This window comes from Crinia signifera, chromosome 7, assembly GCF_055691185.1.
Source record: "Crinia signifera chromosome 7, ASM5569118v1, whole genome shotgun sequence".
Classification (NCBI taxonomy): Eukaryota; Metazoa; Chordata; class Amphibia; order Anura; family Myobatrachidae; genus Crinia; species Crinia signifera.
The window spans coordinates 1,495,001-1,518,419 of NC_139223.1; the positions used below are offsets into that span (position 1 = coordinate 1,495,001).

Below are 23,419 nucleotides of genomic sequence, written 5' to 3' on the forward strand. Positions count from 1 at the left end.
GGTACCAGGGGCCACAACTCTCCGAGACGCCTCGGAACGCAAGCTAGAGCTTACAAGTCCATTTATACAGTGGCTAGTGTAGTACTGTGTCCGGCTCAAGTCGGTTGCTAAGTAAATGAGGCCGTGGGGGTTTGGGCTGCTCAGATTATTACGCACCTAAATCAAGGTGCTGATGTAGAGGTCCTTTTGCAATTGGCAGAACACATACGTGAAGCTTCAGCCTATATGGTGGAGTCCTCTAACGATGTCTGCATCATTGGAAGCCACATTTCTGCACTCTCTATATCAGCACGCAGATCACTCTGGCTTCGACAGTGGCAAGCTGATGTGGAATCCAAGCCGGCTGTTGGCGTTCCGGGCCCGCCGACGTCACACTTGTGTGTGGGGGGGGGGGGGGCAGTACAGGGGGAAGGTGCCACCGAAGATGCCGTCACTACGGGGGGAAGGTGCCGTGATGCCGGGCATCGCCGTCTAAGGCGGCACTGGGCTTCCCCGTGCAAGCAGTCGGGCAGGTACCAGGCTGTCTTAGCGGGGCGCTGCTAGAGGGGCAGGGCGCATTTTGCCCTTTAAAAATCGCGTAGGGCGCAGCGCCCCGCTAAAACAGCCTAGCGGCAACACTAGGTATAGGTAGCCTGCGAGAGTACTAATCGAATAATTGTAAATGTCCAGTTAAATAACCATTTAGTGTTTCTAAGTCCGCAGTATTCAAAAATCAATGGATAAGTCAATTTATCAATGAAAGATATAAACAGAAAAAAACTTCTTAGTATCAGGCAACCGTCTCCCCAAAGGTAAGGTTTCATAGTACAGAATTAAAGTCTCCCGGGTGTGTCACTCCACCCAGATTGCTTTAGCTCCACTATATATACCTGGATAAAGCAGTGTAGGTTTTAGGTGGTCATAATAAAGTCTCCTGTTTATTTACTGACCTAAGCCATCCACTGCCAGCTGCCATCATATGGGTATGGGCTGATGGGTATTGTGGGCAAGCACTTCTGAGTAAGGAGAAAGACCATTTGGGGATATAGTTATAGGCTGGTGTGTACTGTCTCCGGGGTGAGGAGGGCCCCCTGATGTTACTTAACAGAGCAGGGATTGCTCCAACCTCCACTCCAGAGATGAGAGTTTGCAGCGAGTAAAAAAAAAAGAAAGATAGACAGGACGGTGTTACCGTTGTTCCTGTTGCGCTGCTGCCATCCATGTGCGGGTAATCCGCATTGGTGGATGGTGAGCGGCACCAGGTCAGGGTAGTGAAACCATCGAGTATAGTGAGCGCCAAGATTCTGCCCTCCCGTGCTGCATGCGCTGTTACAGACAGGGAGAGAAGGTAAGAGGCGGGGAGACAGAGAAACACCTGGTATTAAGTGCGGGTATGCGTCTGTTCTATCATGTACTGTGCTGCGGACGCCGTCGTGCACGGCGGTTTGGTCTGGACGATCGTTTCGCACCGGAGGGCTTTCTCAACAGATATTACATAGTCATATAGTAGGTGAGGCTGAATAAAGACTAGTTCACCCTATGTTTATAGTAGTTTTTTTTTTTTTTTTTATCCAGTCTCTGAGTGCCGCTCGCAATATCTTTGTTGTGTATATATATATGTATGTATGTTTATGTAAATATAGTCTGTCCCCTAGTCCTTGAACCAGAGGTGTGAGGCACTCGCCAAAACAACACCAATCTAGACAGTGTTGTGTCAATTAGGGATTTTATTCCATAACAGGGTTCAAATAGGCAAAATATCCATCAAATTATCTCCAAACATGCCCCAACGTTTCGGTCCTATAACAGAGGACCTTGATCAAGGAGCTCAGTGTTTGGTACACGGCAACAACTGTTATGGAATAATATCCCTAATTGACACAACACTGTCTGGATTGGTGTTGTTTTGGCGAGTGCCTCACACCTCCAGTTCAAGGACTAAGGGACAGACTATACTTTGGGTACATTTACCCATTGTTAGGCACCCCACTGCTATACATTCAAGTGCGAGTGCGGTCACCTCCCTTTGTTGACTTTAGTAATTAGATCAACATAGCCTTGTAGTGAATTGTAAAACAAGCAAAATAAAGTCCAAAAATCATATACATTTATTATAAAAGTCTCTTATTCCACACAATACAGGTGGTTTATCCAGACTGTTAAAAGGTTCAATGGTGTGTTATTAATATTTCAGAGTAGCAAACGAATGTTATATATATATGTGTGTGTGTGTGTGTGTGTGTGTGTGTGTTCGTGGGGCAGCACTTCCAAAGGATCCTTACAGCGTTGCAAGTATCATTTCATTTACAGTCTCCGGGTGCCGCCTCACCCCAGCTGTATAATGTCCGTACTGACTAACGTGATCTGGTCTCGGGCAAATTGTGCAGTAATAAAGAATCATTTCCACACAGGAGTCGCTGGAGGAACGACGTCGGCGACAGAAGGTGGAGCGCCTGGAAAGGATTTTTCATTTAAATGAAAGAAGGTGCAGCCTAGCTCCAATATATGGCACCGAGGTCCTTGGTGTCTGTACCCTGAAACACTCTGGTCTAGGTGTGCATGACCACAGCCTCCAGACCAGTGCATTACGCAGGGTCCTCTTCAGCCCAGAGCAGCGCCTGGAACAGCTCCGCCCCCTTATTGAGAGGTATGCAGCCAAAGAATGGCGAGTGTGCGAGCCCAAGTGTACATGTCAGTGTTACCCACACAGTTCCCGGGCTGACCCCTACATTTCCTGTCCCCTCCCACATGGACATGTGTGACGCCTGCCTCCCCTGTCCCCTCCCACTTAAAAATGTGTGACTCCTACCTCCCCTATCCCCTCCCTGGTGGACGTGGGTGACGCCTGCCTCCCCTGGTGGACGTGGGTGACGCCTGCCTCCCCTGGTGGACGTGGGTGACGCCTGCCTCCCCTGGTGGACGTGGGTGACGCCTGCCTCCCCTGGTGGACGTGGGTGACGCCTGCCTCCCCTGGTGGACGTGGGTGACGCCTGCCTCCCCTGGTGGACGTGGGTGACGCCTGCCTCCCCTTTCGGACGTGGGTGACGCCTGCCTCCCCTTTCGGACGTGGGTGAGGCCTGCCTCCCCTGTCCCCTCCCTGGTTGACGTGTGTGGCGCTTGCCTCCCCTGGTGGACGTGGTTGGCGCCTGCCTCCCCTGGTGGACGTGGGTGGCGCCTGCCTCCCCTGGTGGACGTGGGTGACGCCTGCCTCCCCTGGTGGACGTGGGTGACGCCTGCCTCCCCTTTCGGACGTGGGTGACGCCTGCCTCCCCTTTCGGACGTGGGTGACGCCTGCCTCCCCTTTCGGACGTGGGTGACGCCTGCCTCCCCTGGTGGACGTGGGTGACGCCTGCCTCCCCTGGTGGACGTGGGTGACGCCTGCCTCCCCTGGTGGACGTGGGTGACGCCTGCCTCCCCTTTCGGACGTGGGTGACGCCTGCCTCCCCTTTCGGACGTGGGTGAGGCCTGCCTCCCCTTTCGGACGTGGGTGAGGCCTGCCTCCCCTGTCCCCTCCCTGGTTGACGTGTGTGGCGCTTGCCTCCCCTGGTGGACGTGGTTGGCGCCTGCCTCCCCTGGTGGACGTGGGTGGCGCCTGCCTCCCCTGGTGGACGTGGGTGAGGCCTGCCTCCCCTGGTGGACGTGGGTGAGGCCTGGTGGACGTGGGTGAGGCCTGCCTCGCCTGGTGGACGTGGGTGAGGCCTGCCTCCCCTGGTGGATGTGGGTGAGGCCTGCCTCCCCTGGTGGACGTGGGTGACGCCTGCCTCCCCTGTCGGACGTGTGTGGCGCCTGCCTCCCCTGTCCCCTCCCTGGTTGACGTGTGTGGCGCCTGCCTCCCCTGGTGGACGTGGGTGACGCCTGCCTCCCCTGGTGGACGTGGGTGACGCCTGCCTCCCCTGGTGGACGTGGGTGACGCCTGCCTCCCCTGGTGGACGTGGGTGACGCCTGCCTCCCCTGGTGGACGTGGGTGACGCCTGCCTCCCCTGGTGGACGTGGGTGACGCCTGCCTCCCCTGGTGGACGTGGGTGACGCCTGCCTCCCCTGGTGGACGTGGGTGACGCCTGCCTCCCCTGGTGGACGTGGGTGACGCCTGCCTCCCCTGGTGGACGTGGGTGACGCCTGCCTCCCCTGGTGGACGTGGGTGACGCCTGCCTCCCCTGGTGGACGTGGGTGACGCCTGCCTCCCCTGGTGGACGTGGGTGACGCCTGCCTCCCCTGGTGGACGTGGGTGACGCCTGCCTCCCCTGGTGGACGTGGGTGACGCCTGCCTCCCCTGGTGGACGTGGGTGACGCCTGCCTCCCCTGTCGGACGTGTGTGGCGCCTGCCTCCCCTGTCCCCTCCCTGGTTGACGTGTGTGGCGCCTGCCTCCCCTGGTGGACGTGGTTGACGCCTGCCTCCCCTCTCTCCTACAGGTTTATATTTGCTATGCCTCCTGTGGAGGCCCCACCGATTAGCCTGCATACCTCTCATCCTCCGCCCTCCGTCATTCTTGAAGAGTCTGTGTTCAAAGACACGTTATCCAGAGAACTGACCCCACACAGCCGGTGTCTGCATCGAATCATCTCCAATATGAGGACACAGTTCCCAGACCTGCGACTTATACAGTATGACTGTGGTAAGTGGTATATTGGGGGATTCTGAGAGCAGATGCTTAGGGCTTGGTGGGTCCCAGAGTTCCTGGATACCAGCTGCAGATGTTTCTTCTACTTGGTGTCTCCATCAAATGTAACCTGAATCCTCCATCAGCAGGCGTCCTCTAATCCGCACTCCTTTCTCCTGTGTCCCTTTCTGCAGGGAAGCTCCAGACCTTAGATCGCCTTCTGCGCCAGCTAAAGTCAGGAGGCCATCGGGTTCTAATATTCACTCAGATGACACGCATGTTGGATGTCTTGGAGCAATTCCTCAATTATCACGGACATATATATGTGCGACTAGACGGGTCCACACGTGTGGAACAGAGACAGGTGATGGGGGAATACAATCTTCTGCTGTTTATAGGATGGGACTTTAATCTTAATTCTCAGTTGGACTGACCTTTATTTGGCGGTCTCTTAATCCAAATTTGCAAAGAAATCCCAAAATTTGGTATGTAGGATTGGGTAGGTCTATGTGAGCAATCTGGAAGGTCTCCTGGGGATGTGGGTAATGGAGCCTTGGCCAATATTGAGTAGGTGGGGATCGGGTGGGTCCATGTGAGCATCTGGAGGTGTCCCCTGGTTATGTGGGTAATGGAGGTTTGGCCAGTAATGAGGAGGAGGGATCAGGTGGGTCCATGTGATCACCTGGTGATGTGGGTCTTGAGGCGCCACTTCCTGGGCGTTTTGACGTGTATTATAGAAGCAGCACTTCCTGGCCACTGTGACGTGTACTATAGAAGCGGCACTTCCTCCCCGCCTTGATGTGTACTATAGAAGCGGCACTTCCTCCCCGCCGTGATGTGTACTATAGAAGCGGCACTTCTTCCCCGCTGTGACGTGTACTATAGAAGCGGCACTTCCTGGCCACTGTGACGTGTACTATAGAAGTGGCACTTCCTCCCCGCCTTGATGTGTACTATAGAAGCGGCACTTCTTCCCCGATGTGACATGTACTATAGAAGAGGCACTTCTTCCCCGCTGTGACGTGTACTATAGAAGCGGCACTTCCTGGCCACTGGGACGTGTACTATAGAAGCGGCACTTCTTCCCCAATGTGACGTGTACTATAGAAATGGCACTTCTTCCCCGCTGTGACGTGTACTATAGAAGCGGCACTTCCTCCCCGCCGTGACGTGTACTATAGAAGCGGCACTTCCTCCCCGCCGTGACGTGTACTATAGAAGCGACACTTCCTCCCCTCCGTGACGTGTACTATAGAAGCGGCACTTCCTCCCCGCCGTGACGTGTACTATAGAAGCGGCACTTCCTCCCCGCCGTGACGTGTACTATAGAAGCGGCACTTTCTCCCCGCCGTGACGTGTTTTATAGAAGTGGCACTTCCTCCCCGCCTTGATGTGTACTATAGAAGCGGCATTTCTTCCCCGATGTGACATGTACTGTAGAAGCGGCACTTCTTCCCCGCTGTGACGTGTACTATAGAAGCGGCACTTCCTCCCCGCCGTGACGTGTACTATAGAAGCGGCACTTCCTCCCCGCTGTGACGTGTACTGTAGAAGCGGCACTTCCTCCCCGCTGTGACGTGTACTGTAGAAGCGGCACTTCCTCCCCGCTGTGACGTGTACTGTAGAAGCGGCACTTCCTCCCCGCTGTGACGTGTACTGTAGAAGCGGCACTTCCTCCCCGCTGTGACGTGTACTGTAGAAGCGGCACTTCCTCCCCGCCGTGACGTGTACTGTAGAAGCGGCACTTCCTGGCCGCTGTGACGTGTACTGTAGAAGCGGCACTTCCTGGCCGCTGTGACGTGTACTATAGAAGCGGCACTTCCTCCCCGCCGTGACGTGTACTATAGAAGCGGCACCTCCTCCCCGCTGTGACGTGTACTGTAGAAGCGGCACTTCCTCCCCGCTGTGACGTGTACTGTAGAAGCGGCACTTCCTCCCCGCTGTGACGTGTAGTATAGAAGCGGCACTTCCTCCCCGCTGTGACGTGTACTATAGAAGCGGCACTTCCTGGCCGCTGTGACGTGTACTGTAGAAGCGGCACTTCCTCCCCGCTGTGACGTGTACTGTAGAAGCGGCACTTCCTCCCCGCCGTGATGTGTACTATAGAAGTGGCACTTCCTCCCCGCCGTGACGTGTACTATAGAAGCGGCACTTCTTCCCCGATGTGACGTGTACTATAGAAGAGGCACTTCCTCCCCGCCGTGACGTGTAGTATAGAAGCGGCACTTCCTCCCCGCCGTGACGTGTACTATAGAAGCGGCACTTCCTGGCCGCTGTGACGTGTACTATAGAAGCGGCACTTCCTCCCCGCCGTGACGTGTACTATAGAAGCGGCACTTCCTCCCCGCTGTGACGTGTACTGTAGAAGCGGCACTTCCTCCCCGCTGTAGGTGTTCTCATTGTATTACTCCATTGGTGGTGATGGCATGCTCTGGTTTGTCTGCATTTCCTGCAGGTGTTGATGGAACGGTTTAACATGGACAAGCGCATATTCTGTTTTATCCTGTCCACACGGAGTGGCGGTGTGGGAGTCAACCTTACCGGGGCAGATACGGTCATCTTCTATGACAGTGACTGGAATCCTACTATGGATGCTCAAGCACAAGATCGCTGCCACCGCATTGGCCAGACACGGGACGTGCATATATACAGGTATGTTACACATGCCTCGTCCCCACCCATCCTATCCTCTGTGCCCCTATCCCATCACCCCCACCCAAATGTGCCATCCTGTCCCCCTGTCCTGCCCTCCTGGGACAGCGGCGGTGTAATGCCATCAGTACATCTCTGCCATTTGTTCCTCCCTGTTCTTCCACCTCTGTTCTCTTCTCTTTGCAGGCTGGTGAGCGAACGCACTGTGGAGGAGAATATTCTGAAGAAGGCCCAGCAGAAGCGTATGTTGGGGGATATGGCTATAGAAGGAGGAAACTTCACCACAGCCTACTTCAAGCAGGTGTTGTCTCCATTGCTACTTGTACACACTTCCCCCATCATGTAGGTTACATTGCACAGTCAGGGGCCACAGGCTTTACAATGGTTAGTGGAGTGGGAGAGAGCACCAGCACCCTAGAGGTTAAACTTCAACTGCCTCCCAGGCAGCCAGGCTCCTCCAGGCCAAGGGACCTCCCCCCCACATCAGCCCCTCCCCCGGGGACATTAGGCAGGGAACTGTGAAGAGTTCCCGCCACTGACATCCCTTCCTGTCGGCCTGCTGCATGTGAGGAGGGATGCGGAGGAGCTCGCAGCCACCCAGGGTTCTACTCCTTCACTGCCAGGATGCTAGGCAAGTCCCCCCTGTACCTTTCCTGCAGGACACAGGTCACCGTTTTGTGCTCCATCCAGCCATAGCTGCTGCAGGAGCCCTAGTGCCATTATTTCTTGCATTGTATGCTTGCCCTCCCTTTTTGGGCAAAAGCAAAAACAATCATCCAACTTCAGTCACCTCTGGCTCCAGTCCTGTCAGGACTCTTGGGTAAGTGTTCTTGTGGCCCTAGGCTACAAGATTCATTTCAGTCTATCTCCCCCAAACAGGTTTTTCAAGAAAGGGCTGCTGATTTCTCCAGAGAAGGGGCAACTATTGAGTGGTGATTCCGGTACCTGCGGAGCAGCGTACTCACGGCTTCTACTCCAGTCTTTTTCTCATGCCAAAGCCAGACGGCTCGTTACGCCCCATTCTAAATTGAAAGGATTTGAACCCATACTTGCAAGTGGTCAAATTCAAAATGGAGTCCCCGCAGTCGGTGATACAGGGGTTGGAACAGGGAGAGTTCTTGGTATCTATCGATATCAAGGATGCGTATTTACACATCCCTATCTGGCCCCCTCACCAAGCGTTCCTTCGGTTTGTGGTGCAGGATCATCACTGACCGTTCAAGGCACTGCCATTTTGCCTCTCATCGGCACCTCGAATCTTCACCAAGGTTATGGCAGTGATGATGGAGGTTCTCCGCACCCAAGGTTTGACAATCATACCTTATCTGGGCGACCTTCTGCTGAAGAGTCTCTTTCGAGAGACCCTGTTGGAGAACATCCTTCTCACCCAGAGAACCGTCATAACTCACGGGTGGATCCTCAACTTTGAGAAGTCGCCGTTTCAACCAGCTCAGCGTCTTTTATTTTTAGGATTTATCCTGGACACTGTCCAGATGAAGGTCTTTTTACCAACCGACAAGATCCAATCCCTACAGGCCTTGGTCAGGCTAGTCCTGCGTTGCAGACAGGTGTCTGTGTACATCTTTGCACCAGGCTCCTGGGGAAGATGGTGTCCACTTTCGAGGCGATCCAGTACGGGCGTTTTAGCTGTCTCTTCTCCATCAATGGTCGGGATCACACCTTCACCTCCAGCTCGTCTGTCCTTACTGTGGTGGCTGAACACCACCAATCTCCAGCAAGGAAAACGATATGCGATTTCGGGTTGGACCCTCCTCACAACAGATGCCAGCCTCCGGGGTTGGGAAGCGGTCACCTTGGAACACCAGTTCCAAGAGTTACGGACAAGACAGGAGAGTCTCCCCTCAATCAACGTTCTGGAACTAAGCTGTTTATTACGCCCTTCTCCTGGCGAAACATCTTCAGGGCAAGGCCATCCGCGTCCATTCCGACAACTCCACGGCCGTGGTGTATATCAACAAGCAGAAAGGCACCTGCAGTTGCGAGGCCATAAAGGAGGTCAGCAGAATCCTTTCTTTTCTAGGTGGATTCGGGTGACCATTTGTCAGGCTTATGTCGCCTCTTCCCAGTCACCTCCTGCTTGCATAACAGCGAACTCAACCAGGTCGGTGGGTCCCTCTTGGGCGGCTGCCCAAGGGATCGCAGCAACTCTGCCGAGCTACTACATAGTCGGGCAGTAGAACCTTGTTATTTTTTACAGGTTTGATACCTTTGTGGCTCCAGCTTCATTGTTTGGCCGCAGTTTTACAGGGTTCTCAGCGCTCGCCCGCCGGGTTGGAAGCTCTGGGACCTCCCCGGTGTAACTCCAGTGACACCTAGTGGATGGAGACAGAGGGATTTTCTCCAAGTTTACATGTGTCACTGGACGCCTGCCTCAGCGCTGTTCTCTACTTAGCCCTAGGGTAAGTTGGGTGGTTACCTTGGAGTTTTTCAGTTACAACTGTATGTTATGATGTCTGTTGACTCTCAGTGTTGTGTATGTGTTGATATTCTGTGTTTTTCTCACTGTTTTCTTCTCTACCTTATGTTTTGAATGTTGGTATGTGGTGTTTAACCTCCTCTTTCGGGCACAATCTAGGACTACCTGGGAGGGGAAGTAGAAGGGAGCAAGTGCCCATGCTCCCTGAGGTCGCCTTCTATTCCCCAGTGTAACTCCAGTGACACCTGCGGACTTGGAGAAAAGGATTCACGGTAAGTAAAAAATCCCTCTTTAGTAGCAGGCCAACCTCTTTTGAACCCATATAGCACAAAAAAAGTCTGATTTGCAAAAAAAATGCTGCGCACATAAATGTGTAACGCACGGACCACATCCAAAGAAGACTGTTCAGGAGAAGCATCTGGCCCTCAAAAGGCAGGGACCACAATCTCCTGGTTGACGTGAAATCTGGACACTACCTTAGGGAGATGAGAAGGAACGGTTCAAAGAACTGCCCGATCAGAATGGAAGATCGGAAACGGGGACTAACAGGACAGAGTTGACAGGTCCAACACCCTCCCGGCCGAAGCAATTGCCATCGGAAAACTGTCTTCCAGGTGAGCCAACAAACTGCCACTGATCGTAAGGGCTCAAACGGTGGGGCCTGAAGAGCAGCCAGTACCAGAAAGGTCCCCCGGTGCTACCGGGGGAACAAATATAGGTTGGATATGTAGGACACCCTGCATGAATATGCAGACATCCGCCAACAACACCAACTTCTCACGGAACAAGATGGACAACGCTGAAACCTGTACCTTCAAAGAAGATCAGCGCAATCCGGCCTCCAGGCCCTTCTGTAAGAATCCTGACCAAGCTAATCCTGGTACTGAAGTGGCGAGCATGACACCAGGAAAAGTAAGCCCACCAGATGCGATGTTAAGAGAGCGCAGGGATCTTTTTCTCTGCCCATTGAAAAATGCAGGATGGCATGGCAGCCCAACTACAAGTGCCACCCAGGTGGTTGATATAAGCCACCGTTGAAGCATTGTCCGACTGGACCTGCTCGGGACGACCCCTGAGCCAGACTTCCGTTAAGCAAAGGTCCCGGAAGACTGCCATCATTTCGAGGGCATTGATCGACAGTTTCGTTTCCGGAGCATTCCAAAGTCCCTGGAACGATCTGTGGCAGATTACTATCCTTCACCTGTGGAGACTGGCATCTTTGCTGAGGAGAGTCCACTGGTGGATCCAAAATGGTCTCCCTGCTGATGTACAAGACACCAATGCTGGGGCCCCTTTCTTCCTGGATTTACTGCTAGAAGACCACCAGGCACTGTATATGCTTAAGCAGTGAAATAGACAGGCAGCCATTAGGTACAGATAACATAGTATAGTGCTGACAGGCAGTGATAGAGGTAATGCAGTACACAATACACAGCAGGCATACAATGCAATGACAGACAGGCAGCCTATATGGTACATATAACACAGTATAGAGCTGACAGGCAGTGATAGAGGTAATGCAGTACACAATACACAGCAGGCATACAGGCATACAATGCAATGACAGACAGGCAGCCTATATGGTACAGATAACACAGTATAGTGCTGCTGACAGGCAGTGATAGTGGTAATGCAGTACACAATACACAGCAAGCATACAATGCAATGACAGACCGGCAGCCTATATGGTACAGAGAACACAGTATAGTGCTGACAGGCAGTGATAGTGGTAATGCAGTACACAATACACAGCAAGCATACAATGCAATGACAGACCGGCAGCCTATATGGTACAGAGAACACAGTATAGTGCTGACAGGCAGTGATAGTGGTAATGCAGTACACAATACACAGCATACAGGCATGCAATGCAAAGACAGACAGGCAGCCTATATGGTACAGATAACACAGTATAGTGCTGACAGGCGGTGATAGTGTTATACAGTACACAATACACAGCAGGCATACAGGCATACAATGCAATGACAGACAGGCAGCCTATATGGTACAGATAACACAGTATAGTGCTGCTGACAGGCAGTGATAGAGGTAATGCAGTACACAATACACAGCAGGCATACAATGCAATGACAGACAGGCAGCCTATATGGTACATATAACACAGTATAGTGCTGACAGGCAGTGATAGTGGTAATGCAGTACACAATACACAGCAGGCATACAATGCAATGACAGACAGGCAGCCTATATGGTACAGATAACACAGTATAGAGCTGACAGGCAGTGATAGTGGTAATGCAGTACACAATACACCGCAGGCATACAATGCAATGACAGACAGGCAGCCTATATGGTACAGATAACACAGTATAGAGCTGACAGGCAGTGATAGTGGTAATGCAGTACACAATACACAGCAAGCATACAGGCATACAATGCAATGACAGACAGCCTATATGGTACAGATAACACAGTATAGTGCTGACAGGCAGTGATAGTGGTAATGCAGTACACAATACACAGCAAGCATACAGGCATACAATGCAATGACAGACAGGCAGCCTATATGGTACAGATAACACAGTATAGTGCTGCTGACAGGCAGTGATAGTGTTATACAGTACACAATACACAGCAGGCATACAATGCAATGACACAGGCAGCCTATATGGTACAGATAACACAGTATAGTGCTGACAGGCAGTGATAGAGGTAATGCAGTACACAATACACAGCAAGCATACAATGCAATGACAGACAGGCAGCCTATATGGTACAGATAACACAGTATAGTGCTGACAGGCAGTGATAGAGGTAATGCAGTACACAATACACAGCAGGCATACAATGCAATGACAGACAGGCAGCCTATATGGTACAGATAACACAGTATAGTGCTGACAGGCAGTGATAGTGGTAATGCAGTACACAATACACAGCAGGCATACAATGCAATGACAGACAGGCAGCCTATATGGTACAGATAACACAGTATAGTGCTGCTGACAGGCAGTGATAGAGGTAATGCAGTACACAATACACAGTAAGCATACAGGCATACAATGCAATGACAGACAGGCAGCCTATATGGTACAGAGAACACAGTATAGTGCTGACAGGCAGTGATAGTGGTAATGCAGTACACAATACACAGCAAGCATACAGGCATACAATGCAATGACAGACAGGCAGCCTATATGGTACAGATAACACAGTATAGAGCTGACAGGCAGTGATAGTGGTAATGCAGTACACAATACACAGCAAGCATACAGGCATACAATGCAATGACAGACAGGCAGCCTATATGGTACAGGTAACACAGTATAGTGCTGACAGGCAGTGATGGAGGTAATGCAGTACACAATACACAGCAAGCATACAGGCATACAATGCAATGACAGACAGGCAGCCTATATGGTACAGGTAACACAGTATAGTGCTGACAGGCAGTGATGGAGGTAATGCAGTACACAATACACAGCAAGCATACAGGCATACAATGCAATGACAGACAGGCAGCCTATATGGTACAGGTAACACAGTATAGTGCTGACAGGCGGTGATAGTGTTATACAATACACAGCAAGCATACAGGCATACAATGCAATGACAGACAGGCAGCCTATATGGTACAGGTAACACAGTATAGTGCTGACAGGCAGTGATAGAGGTAATGCAGTACACAATACACAGCAAGCATACAGGCATACAATGCAATGACAGACAGGCAGCCTATATGGTACAGATAACACAGTATAGTGCTGACAGGCAGTGATAGAGGTAATGCAGTACACAATACACAGCAGGCATACAATGCAATGACAGACAGGCAGCCTATATGGTACAGATAACACAGTATAGTGCTGCTGACAGGCAGTGATAGTGGTAATGCAGTACACAATACACAGCAAGCATACAATGCAATGACAGACAGGCAGCCTATATGGTACATATAACACAGTATAGTGCTGACAGGCAGTGATAGAGGTAATGCAGTACACAATACACAGCAGGCATACAATGCAATGACAGACAGGCAGCCTATATGGTACAGATAACACAGTATAGTGCTGACAGGCAGTGATAGAGGTAATGCAGTACACAATACACAGCAAGCATACAGGCATACAATGCAATGACAGACCGGCAGCCTATATGGTACAGATAACACAGTATAGTGCTGCTGACAGGCAGTGATAGAGGTAATGCAGTACACAATACACAGCAGGCATACAATGCAATGACAGACAGGCAGCCTATATGGTACAGATAACACAGTATAGTGCTGCTGACAGGCAGTGATAGTGGTAATGCAGTACACAATACACAGCAGGCATACAATGCAATGACAGACCGGCAGCCTATATGGTACATATAACACAGTATAGTGCTGACAGGCAGTGATAGAGGTAATGCAGTACACAATACACAGCAAGCATACAGGCATACAATGCAATGACAGACCGGCAGCCTATATGGTACAGATAACACAGTATAGTGCTGACAGGCAGTGATAGAGGTAATGCAGTACACAGTACACAGCAAGCATACAGGAATACAATGCAATGACAGATCAGCAGCCTATATGGTACAGATAACACAGTATAGTGCTGACAGGCAGTGATAGAGGTAATGCAGTACACAATACACAGCAGGCATACAATGCAGTGACAGACAGGCAGCCTATATGGTACAGATAACACAGTATAGTGCTGCTGACAGGCAGTGATAGAGGTAATGCAGTACACAATACACAGCAGGCATACAATGCAATAACAGACAGGCAGCCTATATGGTACAGATAACACAGTATAGTGCTGACAGGCAGTGATAGTGTTATACAGTACACAATACACAGCAAGCATACAGGCATACAATGCAATGACAGACAGGCAGCCTATATGGTACAGATAACACAGTATAGTGCTGCTGACAGGCAGTGATAGTGGTAATGCAGTACACAATACACAGCAGGCATACAATGCAATGACAGACCGGCAGCCTATATGGTACATATAACACAGTATAGTGCTGACAGGCAGTGATAGAGGTAATGCAGTACACAATACACAGCAAGCATACAGGCATACAATGCAATGACAGACCGGCAGCCTATATGGTACAGATAACACAGTATAGTGCTGACAGGCAGTGATAGAGGTAATGCAGTACACAGCAAGCATACAGGAATACAATGCAATGACAGATCAGCAGCCTATATGGTACAGATAACACAGTATAGTGCTGACAGGCAGTGATAGAGGTAATGCAGTACACAATACACAGCAGGCATACAATGCAATGACAGATCAGCAGCCTATATGGTACAGATAACACAGTATAGTGCTGACAGGCAGTGATGGAGGTAATGCAGTACACAATACACAGCAGGCATACAATGCAATGACAGACAGGCAGCCTATATGGTACAGGTAACACAGTATAGTGCTGACAGGCAGTGATAGTGGTAATGCAGTACACAATACACAGCAAGCATACAATGCAGTGACAGACAGGCAGCCTATATGGTACAGATAACACAGTATAGTGCTGCTGACAGGCAGTGATAGAGGTAATGCAGTACACAATACACAGCATACAGTCATACAATGCAAAGACAGACAGGCAGCCTATATGGTACAGATAACACAGTATAGTGCTGACAGGCAGTGATGGAGGTAATGCAGTACACAATACACAGCAGGCATACAATGCAATGACAGACCGGCAGCCTATATGGTACAGAGAACACAGTATAGTGCTGACAGGCGGTGATAGTGTTATACAGTACACAATACACAGCAGGCATACAATGCAATGACAGACAGGCAGCCTATATGGTACATATAACACAGTATAGTGCTGACAGGCAGTGATAGAGGTAATGCAGTACACAATACACAGCATACAGTCATACAATGCAAAGACAGACAGGCAGCCTATATGGTACAGATAACACAGTATAGTGCTGACAGGCAGTGATGGAGGTAATGCAGTACACAATACACAGCAGGCATACAATGCAATGACAGACCGGCAGCCTATATGGTACAGATAACACAGTATAGTGCTGACAGGCAGTGATAGTGTTATACAGTACACAATACACAGCAGGCATACAATGCAATGACAGACCGGCAGCCTATATGGTACAGAGAACACAGTATAGTGCTGACAGGCGGTGATAGTGTTATACAGTACACAATACACAGCAGGCATACAATGCAATGACAGACAGGCAGCCTATATGGTACATATAACACAGTATAGTGCTGACAGGCAGTGATAGAGGTAATGCAGTACACAATACACAACAGACATACAATGCAATGACAGACCGGCAGCCTATATGGTACAGATAACACAGTATAGTGCTGACAGGCAGTGATAGCGGTAATGCAGTACACAATACACAGCAGGCATACAATGCAATGACAGACAGGCAGCCTATATGGTACAGGTAACACAGTATAGTGCTGACAGGCAGTGATAGTGGTAATGCAGTACACAATACACAGCAGGCATACAATGCAATGACAGACCGGCAGCCTATATGGTACAGATAACACAGTATAGTGCTGACAGGCAGTGATAGCGGTAATGCAGTACACAATACACAGCAAGCATACAGGCATACAATGCAATGACAGACAGGCAGCCTATATGGTACAGATAACACAGTATAGTGCTGACAGGCAGTGATAGAGGTAATGCAGTACACAGTACACAATACACAGCAGGCATACAATGCAATGACAGACAGGCAGCCTATATGGTACAGGTAACACAGTATAGTGCTGACAGGCAGTGATAGTGGTAATGCAGTACACAATACACAGCAGGCATACAGGCATACAATGCAATGACAGACAGGCAGCCTATATGGTACAGATAACACAGTATAGTGCTGACAGGCAGTGATAGAGGTAATGCAGTACACAGTACACAATACACAGCAGGCATACAATGCAATGACAGACAGGCAGCCTATATGGTACAGGTAACACAGTATAGTGCGGACAGGCAGTGATAGAGGTAATGCAGTACACAATACACAGCAGGCATACAATGCAATGACAGATCAGCAGCCTATATGGTACAGATAACACAGTATAGTGCTGACAGGCAGTGATAGTGGTAATGCAGTACACCATACACAGCAAGCATACAATGGAGGTACAGCAGGACTGGCCCAGGTTCTCTGGCAGTGAAGGAGTGGATCACCGGGTGGCTGTTGTAGAGCCTTCTGTGTCCCTGCTGCATGTGCTATGGGCAGGAAGTACCAATGGCGGGAAGCGCTGTGGGTTATGCCGCCTACTGTCCCCGGGGGAAGGGCTGTGTGAGGAGAGCCCACTCCCCCTACTAATGGCCGCCAGGGAAGTGCCTCATACAGCGCCGGTAAAATGATGGGGATCTGGTGCCGGGCAGACCTGCTACAGGTGCTGCTGCCCACACTTTTTCCCTGGTGGTCCAACTAGTGCAGGTGATGGACCATCAGTCTGCTTGTTAGTGCAGCCCGGCAGACCCCAACGACAGGCTGTACAACCGCTACAGCTCCTGGTTGTGGTCTCCCGACTGCCCTGGGCCGGCTGCGGTCACTTACCGATGCGTGGTGCTGCAGCCACCGGGCCCGGTTGATGGAGCAGCAGTGCTGGAGTCTGATAGTCCCCATGCGCTGCTGCCCTGTCACCGACACCAGTCAGTGTAAGAATTAATGCGCATATTGGCTCCTGCAAGCACCAAAAAACTTGCCTGGGAGGCAGAAGAAGTTTAACCTCTTAGGTGCTGGTGGTCTCTCTCCCACTTAACTACCCAGTGTTAAGCCTGTGGTCCCTGACGTGACTTGAAGAATAAATAGCGCATGGAGACTGCCGCGGCCTTGTACATGTGTAACCGAGGAATGTTTGGGCCTGTGAGAGGATCCTCAGCAGCTAATATGTCATTAGTAATGTTCCCCTGTCATTATAGCACACCGGACTTATGGTTCTGGCGCGTTTCATTGTCATTTGTTACCCTCAGCATTACTTTGGTAATTTACAGCACATAACAAACCCCAAGTGGTCATGAATGTGGTTAAATGCAACAGCTAATGGAGACATTCACCTCTCTCTCAGCACACAATCAGGGAGTTGTTTGACATGGAAGACATAACCCGAAAAGATGCAGATACGCGCGTGGCTTCCCCAGATCCCAGCTCAGAAGACACGAACAGCACGGGACAAGCTCAGATTCTGGAACAGGTACATCAGTTATAGTCCCATGCTCAGGTTGTGTAGCTGGGGGGGGGGGGGGGTGAAGCTGGTGGATCGGTCTGTGGTGGCTTTTTCCATGTGGCATGGGAGTATTAACCTGACGTGTCGTATGTGCTTGTTCTGGGCAGGCTCTGTGTGGGGCAGAAGATGAGGAGGACACACTGGCCGCCTCGCTGGTCCGTGCAGAGCAGGTGGCAGACCTGGCAGAGTTTAATGAGAATATTCCTTTGGAGGCCGAGGAGGAGGAACAGAGTCGGGCAGAGCAGGAGATCTCTGCTTTGGTGGAGCAGGTAACGTGTCCTGTGGGTGACTGGGGCTGTGCTGGGTGATGACGCTGTAATGGTGCTAACACACTGATGTCTCCGTAGCTGACTCCTATCGAGCGATACGCAATGTATTACCTGGAGGCTTCCTTAGAAGAAGTCAGCAAAGAAGAACTGAAACAGGCTGAGGTAATACAAAGCATGTATTATTATGTGACTGCTCCGCGCGCTGACGTGTTATCACATAGCGGTGTGACTGCTCCGCGCTCTGACGCGTTATCACATAGCGGTGTGACTGCTCCGCGCTCTGACGTGTTATCACATAGCGGTGTGACTGCTCCGCGCTCTGACGCGTTATCACATAGCGGTGTGACTGCTCCGCGCTCTGACACGTTATCACATAGCGGTGTGACTGCTCCGCGCTCTGACGCGTTATCACATAGCGGTGTGACTGCTCCGCGCTGACGCGTTATCACATAGCGGTGTGACTGCTCCGCGCTCTGACGTGTTATCACATAACGGTGTGACTGCTCCGCGCTCTGACGTGTTATCACATAGCGGTGTGACTGCTCCGCGCTCTGACGTGTTATCACATAGCGGTGTGACTGCTCCGCGCTCTGACGCGTTATCACATAGCGGTGTGACTGCTCCGCGCTCTGACGCGTTATCACATAGCGGTGTGACTGCTCCGCGCTCTGACGCGTTGTTACATAGCGGTGTGACTGCTCCGCGCTCTGACGTGTTATTACATAGCGGTGTGACTGCTCCGCGCTCTGACGCGTTATTACATAGCGGTGTGACTGCTCCGCGCTCTGATGCGTTATCACATAGCGGTGTGACTGCTCCGCGCTCTGACGTGTTATCACATAGCGGTGTGACTGCTCCGCGCTCTGACGCGTTGTCACATAGCGGTGTGACTGCTCCGCGCTCTGACGCGTTATTACATAGCGGTGTGACTGCTCCGCGCTCTGACGCGTTATCACATAGCGGTGTGACTGCTCCGCGCTCTGACGCGTTGTTACATAGCGGTGTGACTGCTCCGCGCTCTGACGTGTTATCACATAGCGGTGTGACTGCTCCGCGCTCTGATGCGTTATCACATAGCGGTGTGACTGCTCCGCGCTCTGACGTGTTATCACATAGCGGTGTGACTGCTCCGTGCTCTGACGCGTTATCACATAGCGGTGTGACTGCTCCGCGCTCTGACGCGTTATCACATAGCGGTGTGACTGCTCCGCGCTGACGCGTTATCACATAGCGGTGTGACTGCTCCGCGCTCTGACGCGTTATTACATAGCGGTGTGACTGCTCTGCGCTCTGACGCGTTATCACATAGCGGTGTGACTGCTCCGCGCTCTGACGTGTTATCACATAGCGGTGTGACTGCTCCGCGCTCTGACGTGTTATTACATAGCGGTGTGACTGCTCCGCGCTCTGACGCGTTATTACATAGCGGTGTGACTGCTCCGCGCTCTGACGTGTTATCACATAGCGGTGTGACTGCTCCGCGCTCTGACGCGTTATTACATAGCGGTGTGACTGCTCCGCGCTCTGACGCGTTATTACATAGCGGTGTGACTGCTCCGCGCTCTGACGCGTTATTACATAGCGGTGTGACTGCTCCGTGCTCTGACGCGTTGTTACATAGCGGTGTGACTGCTCCGCGCTCTGACGCGTTATCACATAGCGGTGTGACTGCTCCGCGCTCTGACGCGTTATCACATAGCGGTGTGACTGCTCCGCGCTCTGATGCGTTATTACATAGCGGTGTGACTGCTCCGCGCTCTGACGCGTTATCACATAGCGGTGTGACTGCTCCGTGCTCTGACGCGTTATCACATAGCGGTGTGACTGCTCCGCGCTCTGACGCGTTATCACATAGCGGTGTGACTGCTCCGCGCTCTGACGCGTTATCACATAGCGGTGTGACTGCTCCGCGCTCTGACGCGTTATCACATAGCGGTGTGACTGCTCCGCGCTCTGACGCGTTATCACATAGCGGTGTGACTGCTCCGCGCTCTGACGCGTTATCACATAGCGGTGTGACTGCTCCGCGCTCTGACGCGTTATCACATAGCGGTGTGACTGCTCCGCGCTCTGACGCGTTATCACATAGCGGTGTGACTGCTCCGCGCTCTGACGTGTTATCACATAGCGGTGTGACTGCTCCGCGCTCTGACGTGTTGTTACATAGCGGTGTGACTGCTCCGCGCTCTGACGCGTTGTTACATAGCGGTGTGACTGCTCCGCGCTCTGACGCGTTGTTACATAGCGGTGTGACTGCTCCGCGCTCTGACGCGTTATTACATAGCGGTGTGACTGCTCCGCGCTCTGACGTGTTATCACATAGCGGTGTGACTGCTCCGCGCTCTGACGCGTTATTACATAGCGGTGTGACTGCTCCGCGCTCTGACGTGTTGTTACATAGCGGTGTGACTGCTCCGCGCTCTGACGCGTTATCACATAGCGGTGTGACTGCTCCGCGCTCTGACGCGTTATCACATAGCGGTGTGACTGCTCCGCGCTCTGACGCGTTATCACATAGCGGTGTGACTGCTCCGCGCTCTGACGCGTTATCACATAGCGGTGTGACTGCTCCGCGCTCTGACGCGTTATCACATAGCGGTGTGACTGCTCCGCGCTCTGACGCGTTATCACATAGCGGTGTGACTGCTCCGCGCTCTGACGTGTTGTCACATAGCGGTGTGACTGCTCCGCGCTCTGACGCGTTGTTACATAGCGGTGTGACTGCTCCGCGCTCTGACGCGTTGTTACATAGCGGTGTGACTGCTCCGCGCTCTGACGCGTTGTTACATAGCGGTGTGACTGCTCCGCGCTCTGACGCGTTGTTACATAGCGGTGTGACTGCTCCGTGCTCTGACGCGTTGTTACATAGCGGTGTGACTGCTCCGCGCTCTGACGTGTTGTTACATAGCGGTGTGACTGCTCCGCGCTCTGACGTGTTGTTACATAGTGGTGTGACTGCTCCGCGCCTGCCATACTGACTGACGTGTTATTACATAGCGGTGTGACTGCTCCGCGCTCTGACGCGTTATCACATAGCGGTGTGACTGCTCCGCGCTCTGACACGTTATCACATAGCGGTGTGACTGCTCCGCGCTCTGACGCGTTATCAGATAGCGGTGTGACTGCTCCGCGCTCTGACGCGTTATCACATAGCGGTGTGACTGCTCCGCGCTCTGACGCGTTATTACATAGCGGTGTGACTGCTCCGCGCTCTGACGTGTTATCACATAGCGGTGTGACTGCTCCGCGCTCTGACGCGTTATCACATAGCGGTGTGACTGCTCCGCGCTCTGACGTGTTATCACATAGCGGTGTGACTGCTCCGCGCTCTGACGCGTTATCACATAGCGGTGTGACTGCTCCGCGCTCTGACGCGTTATTACGTAGCGGTGTGACTGCTCCGCGCTCTGACGTGTTGTTACATAGCGGTGTGACTGCTCCGCGCTCTGACGTGTTGTTACATAGTGGTGTGACTGCTCCGCGCTCTGACGCGTTATTACGTAGCGGTGTGACTGCTCCGCGCTCTGACGTGTTGTTACATAGCGGTGTGACTGCTCCGCGCTCTGACGTGTTGTTACATAGTGGTGTGACTGCTCCGCGCCTGCCATACTGACTGACGTGTTATTACATAGCGGTGTGACTGCTCCGCGCTCTGACGCGTTATCACATAGCGGTGTGACTGCTCCGCGCTCTGACACGTTATCACATAGCGGTGTGACTGCTCCGCGCTCTGACGCGTTATCAGATAGCGGTGTGACTGCTCCGCGCTCTGATGCGTTGTTACATAGCGGTGTGACTGCTCCGCGCCTGCCATACTGACTGACGTGTTATTACATAGCGGTGTGACTGCTCCGCGCTCCGACGCGTTATTACATAGCGGTGTGACTGCTCCGCGCTCTGACGCGTTATCACATAGCGGTGTGACTGCTCCGCGCTCTGACGCGTTATCAGATAGCGGTGTGACTGCTCCGCGCTCTGATGCGTTATCACATAGCGGTGTGACTGCTCCGCGCTCTGACGCGTTGTTACATAGCGGTGTGACTGCTCCGCGCCTGCCATACTGACTGACGTGTTATTACATAGCGGTGTGACTGCTCCGCGCTCTGATGCGTTATCACATAGCGGTGTGACTGCTCCGCGCTCTGACGCGTTGTTACATAGCGGTGTGACTGCTCCGCGCCTGCCATACTGACTGACGTGTTATTACATAGCGGTGTGACTGCTCCGCGCTCTGACGCGTTATTACATAGCGGTGTGACTGCTCCGCGCTCTGACGCGTTATCACATAGCGGTGTGACTGCTCCGCGCTCTGACGCGTTGTTACATAGCGGTGTGACTGCTCCACGCTCTGATGCGTTATCACATAGCGGTGTGACTGCTCCGCGCTCTGACGCGTTATCACATAGCGGTGGGACTGCTCCGCGCTCTGACGCGTTATCACATAGCGGTGTGACTGCTCCGCGCTCTGACGTGTTATTACATAGCGGTGTGACTGCTCCGCGCTCTGATGCGTTATCACATAGCGGTGTGACTGCTCCGCGCTCTGACGCGTTGTTACATAGCGGTGTGACTGCTCCGCGCCTGCCATACTGACTGACGTGTTATTACATAGCGGTGTGACTGCTCCGCGCTCTGACGCGTTATTACATAGCGGTGTGACTGCTCCGCGCTCTGACGCGTTGTTACATAGCGGTGTGACTGCTCCGCGCTCTGACGCGTTGTTACATAGCGGTGTGACTGCTCCACGCTCTGATGCGTTATCACATAGCGGTGTGACTGCTCCGCGCTCTGACGCGTTATCACATAGCGGTGGGACTGCTCCGCGCTCTGACGCGTTATCACATAGCGGTGTGAATGCTCCGCGCTCTGACGCGTTATTACATAGCGGTGTGACTGCTCCGTGCCTGCCATACTGACTGACGTGTTATTACATAGCGGTGTGACTGCTCCGCGCTCTGACGCGTTATTACATAGCGGTGTGACTGCTCCGCGCTCTGACGCGTTATTACATAGCGGTGTGACTGCTCCGCGCTCTGACGCGTTATTACATAGCGGTGTGACTGCTCCGCGCTCTGACGCGTTATCACATAGCGGTGTGACTGCTCCGCGCTCTGACGCATTGTTACATAGCGGTGTGACTGCTCCGCGCTCTGACGCGTTATCACATAGCGGTGTGACTGCTCCGCGCTCTGACGTGTTGTTACATAGCGGTGTGACTGCTCCGCGCTCTGACGTGTTGTTACATAG

General features: G+C 52.3%; 1 protein-coding gene across 2 annotated transcripts in view; it reads left to right on the forward strand.

The window, feature by feature from the left end:
* Positions 1 to 23,419, forward strand: part of SRCAP (Snf2 related CREBBP activator protein) — a 113,678-nt gene that overhangs the window by 83,956 nt on the left and 6,303 nt on the right. For both annotated transcript variants that reach the window (XM_083152197.1, XM_083152199.1), the window contains exons 25-32: positions 2,391 to 2,626; positions 4,390 to 4,592; positions 4,772 to 4,941; positions 7,033 to 7,229; positions 7,416 to 7,530; positions 17,745 to 17,870; positions 18,011 to 18,172; positions 18,251 to 18,334. In XM_083152197.1, the coding sequence (XP_083008323.1) occupies positions 2,391 to 2,626; positions 4,390 to 4,592; positions 4,772 to 4,941; positions 7,033 to 7,229; positions 7,416 to 7,530; positions 17,745 to 17,870; positions 18,011 to 18,172; positions 18,251 to 18,334 (1,293 nt within the window). The remainder of the gene's footprint in view (positions 1 to 2,390; positions 2,627 to 4,389; positions 4,593 to 4,771; positions 4,942 to 7,032; positions 7,230 to 7,415; positions 7,531 to 17,744; positions 17,871 to 18,010; positions 18,173 to 18,250; positions 18,335 to 23,419) is intronic.